We start from the raw sequence: 11,473 nt of genomic DNA, 5'->3' as shown, positions 1-11,473 counted from the left end.
AAGAAAGTAAATGGATTTATAGCACTACAGGAGGTAGAAAACACTTGTTTGTCTATTTTATATTTGACACGATGCTCCTTTTCAATATAAACAATGTCTGTGTCAGACGACAGGTACTCATTTGCTTAGAGCAGGGGTGTCAAATTCATTCCGTTGAGGGCAGTGCTTTTTCTTTCAATTTGTGTCCAATTAAGCGCTATACAGCCAGGTGAGGGGAATTCCTATCTTAATTCATCAATCAAGTACAATGGAGTGACCCTCCGTGGAATGAGTTTGGATCTATTTTGCTGGTTGGCTTTACAGCTAGCAAACTAGAGCAGTTCCTCATGTCCTATTTTTTTTTGTTTGTACCAATTTGTTATTGACTGGACATTCCCAACTCATGGATTCAGTCAGACGTTGAGTAGTCCAGTGACCTAGTGTTTCCCTCTTCCTTGCAGATCTCTGTGTATCATCTGTACCCTGGTAGCCACTGACTAGACATGTCTCATGTTTTTAATGATTCACATTCTATTCTCGATGCCTCATATTTAAGTAAATAAACCGTTTATGATTAATCCTCCTTATACATGTGTCGACTTTATGTCACGTGGGTATGTTTATATATATAATTTATTTTCAATTTAACTTGTGACTTCATCACGCAATGCACGTAACATGAATATTCATTGTAAAGCTAATGATAGGTTTGTGCGTTTACGACACTGTGCTGTTCGTGCGTGAGCGTGGAGGAAATGGTAGCAAGATGGCGGCGTTGAAGGAGGAGCAGTGCTACGGATTGTCCTGTGGACGAGTGAGCAATGGCAGTAATGTCTCCGTTTTTCACGTAAAACTCACTGACAGCGCCTTGAAAGCATTTGAAGGTTATCAGAGCAGCAAGGTAAGTTAACAACTCAAGTACATTATTTAACTACAAGTTGGGTCTATTTTGCTGGGTTGCTGACAGAGCTAGCCGCTAGCAGTGGATATGGTAACGTTACTTCGCTGCCAAACCATGCCAGCTCAACTAGAACTAGCCAGCAAGCTTATTTGGTTCGATAGTCACTTAGCCAACGTTTAGCTATTTTATTTACATGAGTTAGATGGTATCTCATTACTCACTAGAAAAGTTAGTCCTTTTAAGCTAAGCAACTGCGCTATAATTTTTTATTTTTAATACAGGTTAGTTAACTTTTTTAAACCTGAACGTAGTGGCAAACGAGGCTGGTAACGTTAGCTGGCAATGCGTTTCAGTTATAACACTAGCTAGCTTTATCCCGAAGTGCTCTTGTCATCATAGCTGAATTCCTACCTATCTAGTTTTTGTCGTTACCACCACTAGTCGGAATCGATTAGTTAACGGTCAACTTAATTAACTCGCTAGGTAGAAAAGTAAGCTAGCTAGCCAACATTAACTAACCAACTTGTTACCTATATTTGCTGTTAAACCTTTGATTCGGTGTCTGTAATGGAGCTAGGGGCGAACGTTATAACAACAACCATATATTGTATGTAGGTAACTGTTTTTAGCTAACTAGACCGCTAACGTTAGCGAGTGGTGTTGAACAGGTAACTTGGCCAATCGATGACATTTGGCAAAGTTTAGTAGCTAGCTAAGTTTGCTGAGTTAACATTAAACTCTGGCGAATAAAAATACTTAGGTTAGGTTGCTTTGCTCTGTTGCTTCTGGCAGTCCTGAAAAGTGAGTTTGGAGGCTAGCCATCAGTAGCCCAAAAACTGCAAGATCGAGCAGGACATTTGTCAGTTTAACCTCTCATTTACAGCGATTCCCATTTTTAAAAAGCTAGTAAATAATGTTCTTGAGGTGATGATTGTCAGTCATGGACTTGGCGAGTTTATGTTAGCTAGCAATATAAAAGGTCTCCTCCCTACCGTTGATTCTACTCCTCCCTTGCTTGATTCTAATTGGTGAGCTGGCTGGCTGGCTCATTATATATTTGACTTTAAGAAAAGCCTGGTCATGCAAGCTAGCTACAGCATAACAAACACATTTTATAGGTAGAATGGCAAGTGTTTTCATGATGGTCTTTAAATTAAGTTAGGGAAGAGGGAGTGCCCAACACAGCCAGTGATATTTGACATCAGCTACCTACCCTGGTAACACTTATGTGTCCTTGATGTAGGTAATAAGAACATGGATGATATCCTGCTGTGCTCGTCTTTGAAGCACATTGCCTATTAGTATCATAATTCTGTTGCATTTTCTTGCACACTAAACAAACATTAATTTAAAGACTAGGCTACATTGTTAGGAGTACAATGCAAATAGTCTGGGTAGCCCTTTGATTAGCTGTTCAGAAGTCTTATGGCTTGGGGGTAGAAGCGGTTTACAAGCCTTTTGGACCTAGACTTGGCGCTCCCGTACTGCTTGCTGTGCTGTAGCAGAGAGAACAGTCTATCACTGGGGTGGCTGGAGTCTTTGACCATTTTTAGGGCTTTCCTCTGACAATGCCTGGTATAGAGGTCCTGGATGGCAGGAAGCTTGCCCCCAGTGACTTACTGGGCAGTACGAGCAGTTGCCATACAAGGCAGTGATGCAACCAGTCAGGATGCTCTCGATGGTGCAGCTGGAAAACCTTTTGAGGATCTGAGGACCCATGCCAAATCCTTTCAGTCTCCTGAGGGGAAATAGGCTTTGTCATGCCTTCTTCAGGACTCTCTTGGTGTGTTGACCATGATAGTTGGATGTGGACACCAAGGAACTTGAAGCTCTCAACCTGCTCCACTACAGCCCAGTCTATGAGAATGGGGGTGTGCTCGGTCCTCCTGTAGTCCACAAACGTCTCCTTTGTCTTGATCACGTTGAGGGAGAGTTTGTTGTCCTGGCACCACACGGCCAGGCCGCAGACCTGCTCCCTATATGCTGTCTCATCGTTGTTGATCAGGCCTACCACTGTTGTGTCATCAGCAAACTTGATGATGGCGTTGGAGTAGTGCCTGGCCATGCAGTCACAAGTGAACAGGGAGTACAGGGGGGGACTGAGCATGCACCCCTGAGGGGCCCCAGTGTTGAGGATCAGCGTGGTGGATGTGTTGTTACCTACCCCTATCACCTGGTGATGGCCTGTCAGGAAGTCCAGAATCCAGTTGCAGAGGGAGGTGTTTAGTCCCAGGGTCCTTAGCTTAGTCATGAGCTTTGAGGACACTATGGTGTTGAATGCTGAGCTGTAGTCAATGAATAGCATTCTCACATAGGTGTTCCTTTTGTCCAGGTGGGAATGGGCAGTGTAGGGTGTAATAGAGATTGGGGCGGTATGCAAATTGGGGGGGGGGGGGTTAGAGTTTCTGGGTTGATATGAGCCATGGCCAGCCTTTCAAAGCACTTCATGGCTACAGATGTGAGTGCTACGGGTCAGTAGTCTTTTAGGCAGGTTACCTTGGTGTTCCTGGTCACAGGGACTATGGCGGTCTGCTTGAAACATCTTGTTATTTCAGACTCCGTCAGGGACAGGTTGAAAATGTCAGTGAAGACACTTGCCAGTTGGTCAGCGACTGCTCGGACTACACGTCCTGGTAATCTGTCTGGCCCTGCAGCCTTGTGAATGCTGACCTGTTTAAAGGTTTTACTCACATCGGCTGCGGAGTGCATGATCACACATATGTCCGGAACAGCTGATGCTCTCATGCGTGTTTCAGGGTTACTTGCCTCGACGCGAGCATAAAAGTAATTTAGCTTGTGTCACTGGGCAGCTTGCGGCTGTGCTTCCCTTTGTAGTCTGTAATAGTTTACAATAGCCCTGCCACATCCGATGAGCGTTGTTGCCGGTGTAGTAGGTTTCAATACTAGTCCTGTATTGACACTTTTCCTGTTTGGTGGTTTGTCGGAGGGCGTAGCGGGATTTCTTACAAGCTTATGGGTTAGAGTCCCGCTTCTTGAAAGCGGCAGCTCTAGCCTTTAGCTCAGTGCAGATGTTGCCTGTAATCAATGGCTTCTGGTTGGGGTATGTACGTACAGTCACTGGGGACGATGTCATCGATGCCCTTATTGATAAACCCAGTGACTGATGTGTACAGAAGAATCCCAGAACATTCCAGTCTGCTAGCAAAACAATCCTGTAGCTTAGCATCTGCTTCAGCTGACCACTTTTTTTTAATAGACAGTCTCTGGTGCTTCCTGCTTACATTTTTTTTGTAAGCAGGAATCAGGAGGACAGAATTATGGTCATAATTGCCAAACGGAGGGTGAGGGAGAGCTTTGTACGCGTCTCTGTGTGGAGTAAAGGCGGTCTAGAGTTTTTCCCTCTGGTTGCACATTTAACATGCTGGCAGAAATGTGCGGTAGTTAAACTGGAGGGATTGGACCGCTGTGATCTGTGGCGATGTGGGATAGCTTTTCTCATTTATTACCCTGCCTGAGCTTGGCGCTGATTTCAGAGGATGCAGCCTTGTAGTTGATGAATAGTATCACTTTTTTATGCCTTTCATCCCAAGGCTCCATTGTCCACTGCTGAGGGAATTGTTTTGAAATGTCTCTCGTAGAGGTTAAGAGTGTTGGACCATTAATCCAACGGTTGCTTGTTCGAATCCCAGAGCCCGCTAGGTGAAGAATCTGTCTGTCTACCCTTGAGCAAGGCACCTACAAGTCCTCCCGTACAGACATGGCGAGTAATACCTTAAAGGGATATTCACCCAAATTACACAATGACATATTGGTTTCCTTACCCGGTAAGTAGTCTATGTACAAGGTATGAAAGCAATAAATGCTTTGGTTTTATTTCCCTTGCTCTTCTTCCAAATGTTAAAGTTTTAGCAGTTGTTTCACATTCAAATCATGGGCCCGATATTAGCATTGTCTAAAACATTGCCTAAAACATCTGAAATCTAACATTTGAGTCGCAAGTCACTTATAGATTTGAACATGATGTGTGAGAAAAGCTAATATCGGTGTCGTGACTTCAGTATGATTTGTGCCATATATGGGATTTGGGAAAATGCTTTTAGAGAAGGTGCCAGGTAAACCAAAGCATGGATTGCTGTAGTTTGGGTGAACTATCCTTTTAAGCAATGTCAGTATGTAATAGTATAAACCTCATCCTATATTCACTGGTATTACACCACAAAGGCGTCCTCATGCTTCCCAGCTGAAACAGTTCAGAAGAGTTTGTGCATATAATTTGTCATTTTGATGAATTTGGCAAAAACTTCAATTAATTATATTTCTTATCTTAGATTATTTCTGACTCTTTTGCCTACAGCATCTCAAAATGGACAGACAGTACTGAAAAAAGTCCTCTCACTGTCAACTGTGTTTATTTTCAGCAAACTTAACATGTGTAAATATTTGTATGAACATAACAAGATTCAACAACTGAGACACAAACTGAACAAGTTCCAGATATGTGACTAACAGAAATGGAATGTGTCCCTGAACAAAGGGGGGGTCAAAATTAAGTCAGTTATTGCTGTGAGATGTTACCCCATTCTTCCACCAATGCACCTGCAAGTTTCTGGACATTTCTGGGGGGAGTGGCCCTAGCCCTCACCCTCCAGTCCAACAGGTCCCAGATGTGCTCAATGGGATTGAGATCCGAGCTCTTCGCTGGCCATGGCAGAACACTGACATTCCTGTCTTGCAGGAAATCACGCACAGAACGAGAATTATGGCTGGTGGCATTGTCATGCTGAATGCCTGCAATGACGACAAGCTCAGTCCGATGATGCTGTGACACACCGCCCCAGACCACAACGGACCCTCCACCTCTAAATCGCTCCAGAGTACAGGCCTCAGTGTAACGCTCATTCTTTCGATGACGAACGTGAATCTGACCATCACCCCTGGTGAGACACAATCGCAACTCGTCAGCGGAGAGCACTTTTTGCCAGCCCCGTCTAAGTCCAGCGACGGTGAGTTTGTGCTCATAGGCAACGTTGTTACCTGTGATGTCTGGTGAGGACCTGCCTTACAACAAGCCAACAAGCCCTCAGTCCAGCCTCTCTCAGCCTATTGTGGACAGTCTGAGCACTGATGGAGGGATTGTGCGTTCCTGGTGTAACTTGGGCAGTTGTTGCCATCCTGTGCTTGTACGGTCAGCTGTCCGTCCTGCCTCCCTGTAGCACGGTCTTAGGCGTCTCACAGTACGGACATTGCAATTTATTGCCCTGGCCACATCTGCAGTCCTCATGCCTCCTTGCAGCATGCCTAAGGCACGTTCACGCAGATGAGCAGGGACCCTGGGCATCTTTCCTTTGGTGTTTTTCAGAGTCAGTCGAAAGACCTCTTTAGTGCCCTAAGTTTTCATAGCTGTGACCTTAATTGCCTACCTTCTGTAAGCTGTTAGTGTGTTAATGACTGTTCCACAGGTGCATGTTCATTAATTGTTTATGGTTCATTGAACAAGCATGGGAAACATTGTTTAAACCCTTTACAATGAAGATCTGAAGTTATTTGGATTTTTACGAAAGACAGGTTCCTGAAAAGGGGACGTTTCTTTCTTTACTGAGTTTATCTGCTTTAAAAAAAATAGTATCAAAGGTCTTAAATTTATTTCACCTTTATTTAACCAGGTAGGCTAGTTGAACAATTTCTCATTTGCAACTGCGACCTATGCAAGCACACTCGTTCGTGTTTTCTGCGAGCCAAACTAAAGCATGCCGATGCCTTAAGTGGCAGGTTGGCCAGCTCGACAGCGTTTACGTCTGAGGGAGCCATTGATACCCTTTTGACCCCTCTGGGTAGTGTGCACAGTGTTTTAGAATCTGAATCTGGGAGGTCTAAAGGTAAATCCTGCATCATTAATAGGGTGTTTCCCTCCGCCCTGTAGTCAGCTGGCCACAGACAAAGTAAGATCCATCTTGAGAAAGCTCAGACACTGCAAAGAAAGGAGGGAAGTTAAGATGACAATACCTTGTGCTCCAGTTTTGATATCTGTGCCCAGGACTCCCGAGTGGTGCAGCGGTCTAAAGCACTGCGTCACTACAGACACCCTGGTTCGATTCCAGTCTGTATCACAACTGCTGTGATTAGGAGTCCCATAGAGCAGCGCACAATTGGCCCAGCGTCGTCCGGGTTTGGCCGGTGTAGGCCGTCATTGTAAATAAGAATTTGTTCTTAACTGACTTGCCTAGTTCATTTAAAAAAACAGCTGTGAAGGGAGTGCCTAAGGTCTGGCTGGTCCTGTTTTTCCTCTGTCTGGGGACTTCTGTCTATTCCAAACACACTGCAGAATGACTCATCTTTTATTGCTGCTTTGTGAAATTAAATATTGGTTGTAGATGGAATAGAGTTCAACACTACCAGTTCATTTAGGCCTCTTGCCCCATGTTGACCAGGAGGAAAACCTATAAGATGGTATATAGAAAGTATTGTTTTAACACATCCTGTTTCACCATCCAATAATACATTATTTCCTTTTCTAGGTCTGGTCCTCCTCTGAGAATGTTATTTATTATACAGTAGGCTTGGGCGGTGTACAGATTGTCATACCGACCTTATGCCATTCCAGGATATTCGATAACACCTGCATTGAACACAAGGTGGTGCCAAAAAATGTCTGCCTTACAAGAATGCTAACAAAATTAGCACAAGTATTGGTGCGTTTTCAATGGAGGCTGCTAGCTAAATATGCTAATTAGCGCAAATGAAAATAAACGAATTGCAGAGACAGGTAATCCCGCTCCATAAAGTCTATAGGTAGTAGCAACCAAATGTTATTTTTGTTGAGTTGGGACATTGACAAGCAATGTGAATGAGAAACATTGTGCAAATGAACAGTCTTGACAAATGCTTGTCTGAAGGAAGACTAGTACTGGCTCAGAACAGAATGTGTAGGCTTCACGCTGTCTGTGGAGTCTGGCGTCGCTAGGGCAACGGGCCTGCCTGCTCTGCTCAGAGAACAGGCCGAGAACGGAGAAGAAATGTAAGGAAATCAAGATAGCGGCTGCTGTACAAAAACTCATCCAATGGGCCTTGACTTCTCAAACACGGCAGAAAGCTAACATATTATGCCGCATCACTTTATTAATTCAGCCGTTTACTTGCAAGTTAAATTTAGGGCTCACGGTTTTCACGCAGGATAAAAAAGAATGCGTGAAATATCTAACGTTTTAAAATGCTTATTGTAATTTCTGCTCGTCATCAAGACTAATTTCGCGCTTCAGTTGCACTTCAGCACTCAGAATGCGTTTGCAAATTCTCATCTATCAGCAGACAGACAGCACTCTGTGTAACTACTGTTCTCCGGGAAAATGCAAGCTGAACTTCAAGCAAAACATGAAATGAAGCTGGCTGCAATCTTTCTATGATAAACATTACAAATATGATGGCTGTGCAACTTATTTGCTTTTTCATAGTAAGCTCATTTATCTGTGGCTACCAGCCAAATAGCGTTGCACTACTGTTATCTGATAACAGTTAAATGTTCTGCTGAATATGTTGCTCTAATGCATTTTCTGTGAAGGAACTATAGTTGTATATCCTTGATCACTCTTGAAGCAGAAAACACTGTTGGCTTTCAATATAGAACGGGACCCCTGTCAATACACAGTTGGAACCCTGCTCCCACTTTCTCCTGTTCTGGTATTTAAGTGATAATGCCCTAGAAGCTGGTGGTTGGGGGATTATATTGGCAAATGTATTGCACAAGTTGACTGAAGGTATTTACTAAAGTAGCTACAAATATAAAAATGTATTGAACTAGTTGAAATGGTATTTCCAAATACACCGGTATACCGACCAAGCCTCACGAGGCACTGTTTTTAATCCTCACCGAGGCGCTGTAATCCGCAATGCAAACAACTACATGTAAAATCACAGAGAATGCGAACAAGTACATTGCAAACATTTTGTACAGTTTAGGTCAGAAACTGTATAAGTAACTTAAATGCTACTGTTTGCTACTTGCGCAAAGCACATTAGACAGCATGGCTTTTGATCTAAATCAAATCAAATCAAATTTTATTTGTCACATACACATGGTTAGCAGATGTTAATGCGAGTGTAGCGAAATGCTTGTGCTTCTAGTTCCGACAATGCAGTAATAACCAACAAGTAATCTAACTAACAATTCCAAAACTACTGTCTTATACGCAGTGTAAGGGGATAAAGAATATGTACATAAGGATATATGAATGAGTGATGGTACAGAGCAGCATAGGCAGGATACAGTAGATGGTATCGAGTACAGTATATACATGAGGTGAGTATGTAAACAAAGTGGCATAGTTAAAGTGGCTAGTGATACATGTATTACATAAGGATGCAGTCGATGATATAGAGTACAGTATATACGTATGCATATGAGCTGAATAATGTAGGGTAAGTAACATTATATAAGGTAGCATTGTTTAAAGTGGCTAGTGATATATTTACATTTCCCATCAATTCCCATTATTAAAGTGACTGGAGTTGAGTCAGTGTCAGTGTGTTGGCAGCAGCCACTCAGTGTTAGTGGTGGCTGTTTAACAGTCTGATGGCCTTGAGATAGAAGCTGTTTTTCAGTCTCTCGGTCCCAGCTTTGATGCACCTGTACTGACCTCGCCTTCTGGATGATAGCGGGGTGAACAGGCAGTGGCTCGGGTGGTTGATGTCCTTGATGATCTTTATGGCCTTCCTGTGACATCGGGTGGTGTAGGTGTCCTGGAGGGCAGGTAGTTTGCCCCCGGTGATGCGTTGTGCAGACCTCACTACCCTCTGGAGAGCCTTACGGTTGAGGGCGGTGCAGTTGCCATACCAGGCGGTGATACAGCCCGCCAGGATGCTCTCGATTGTGCATCTGTAGAAGTTTGTGAGTGCTTTTGGTGACAAGCCAAATTTCTTCAGCCTCCTGAGGTTGAAGAGGCGCTGCTGCGCCTTCTTCACGATGCTGTCTGTGTGAGTGGACCAATTCAGTTTGTCTGTGATGTGTATGCCGAGGAACTTAAAACTTGCTACCCTCTCCACTACTGTTCCATCGATGTGGATAGGGGGGTGTTCCCTCTGCTGTTTCCTGAAGTCCACAATCATCTCCTTAGTTTTGTTGACGTTGAGTGTGAGGTTATTTTCCTGACACCACACTCCGAGGGCCCTCACCTCCTCCCTGTAGGCCGTCTCGTCGTTGTTGGTAATCAAGCCTACCACTGTTGTGTCGTCCGCAAACTTGATGATTGAGTTGGAGGCGTGCGTGGCCACGCAGTCGTGGGTGAACAGGGAGTACAGGAGAGGGCTCAGAACGCATCCTTGTGGGGCCCCAGTGTTGAGGATCAGCGGGGAGGAGATGTTGTTGCCTACCCTCACCACCTGGGGGCGGCCCGTCAGGAAGTCCAGTACCCAGTTGCACAGGGCGGGGTCGAGACCCAGGGTCTCGAGCTTGATGACGAGCTTGGAGGGTACTATGGTGTTGAATGCCGAGCTGTAGTCGATGAACAGCATTCTCACATAGGTATTCCTCTTGTCCAGATGGGTTAGGGCAGTGTGCAGTGTGGTTGAGATTGCATCGTCTGTGGACCTATTTGGGCAGTAAGCAAATTGGAGTGGGTCTAGGGTGTCGGGTAGGGTGGAGGTGATATGGTCCTTGACTAGTCTCTCAAAGCACTTCATGATGACGGAAGTGAGTGCTACGGGGCGGTAGTCGTTTAGCTCAGTTACCTTAGCTTTCTTGGGAACAGGAACAATGGTGGCCCTCTTGAAGCATGTGGGAACAGCAGACTGGTATAGGGATTGATTGAATATGTCCGTAAACACACCGGCCAGCTGGTCTGCGCATGCTCTGAGGGCGCGGCTGGGGATGCCGTCTGGGCCTGCAGCCTTGCGAGGGTTAACGCGTTTAAATGTCTTACTCACCTCGGCTGCAGTGAAGGAGAGTCCGCATGTTTTCGTTGCAGGCCGTGTCAGTGGCACTGTATTGTCCTCAAAGCGGGCAAAAAAGTTATTTAGTCTGCCTGGGAGCAGGACATCCTGGTCCGTGACTGGGCTGGATTTCTTCTTGTAGTCCGTGATTGACTGTAGACCCTGCCACATGCCTCTTGTGTCTGAGCCGTTGAATTGAGATTCTACTTTGTCTCTGTACTGACGCTTAGCTTGTTTGATAGCCTTGCGGAGGGAATAGCTGCACTGTTTGTATTCGGTCATGTTACCAGTCACCTTGCCCTGATTTAAAAGCAGTGGTTTGCGCTTTCAGTTTCACGCGAATGCTGCCATCAATCCACGGTTTCTGGTTAGGGAATGTTTTAATCGTTGCTATGGGAACGACATCTTCAACGCACGTTCTAATGAACTCGCACACCGAATCAGCGTATTCGTCAATATTGTTATCTGACGCAATACGAAACATGTCCCAGTCCACGTGATGGAAGCAGTCTTGGAGTGTGGAGTCAGCTTGGTCGGACCAGCGTTGGACAGACCTCAGCGTGGGAGCCTCTTGTTTTACTTTCTGTCTGTAGGCAGGGATCAACAAAATGGAGTCGTGGTCAGCTTTTCCGAAAGGAGGGCGGGGCAGGGCCTTATATGCGTCGCGGAAGTTAGAGTAACAATGATCCAAGGTTTTTCCACCCCTGGTTG

At 44.9% G+C, this 11,473-nt stretch overlaps 1 protein-coding gene across 2 annotated transcripts in view; it reads left to right on the top strand.

Annotated features, from left to right (window-relative positions):
* Nucleotides 1-679: 679 nt before the first annotated feature.
* The window catches only part of LOC139409180 (RNA polymerase II elongation factor ELL-like), a 44,645-nt gene continuing 33,851 nt past the window's right edge, over nt 680-11,473 (top strand). Inside the window, exon 1 of one of the 2 annotated variants that reach the window (XM_071153973.1) lies at nt 680-880. In XM_071153973.1, the coding sequence (XP_071010074.1) occupies nt 680-880 (201 nt within the window). The remainder of the gene's footprint in view (nt 881-11,473) is intronic. The other variant, XR_011634372.1, reaches the window with a different exon arrangement.

Source organism: Oncorhynchus clarkii, chromosome 5 (genome assembly GCF_045791955.1).
Source record: "Oncorhynchus clarkii lewisi isolate Uvic-CL-2024 chromosome 5, UVic_Ocla_1.0, whole genome shotgun sequence".
NCBI lineage: Eukaryota > Metazoa > Chordata > Actinopteri > Salmoniformes > Salmonidae > Oncorhynchus > Oncorhynchus clarkii.
The sequence above is the reverse complement of the archived record's forward strand: the minus strand, read 5'-3'. Positions and strand labels throughout refer to the sequence as shown.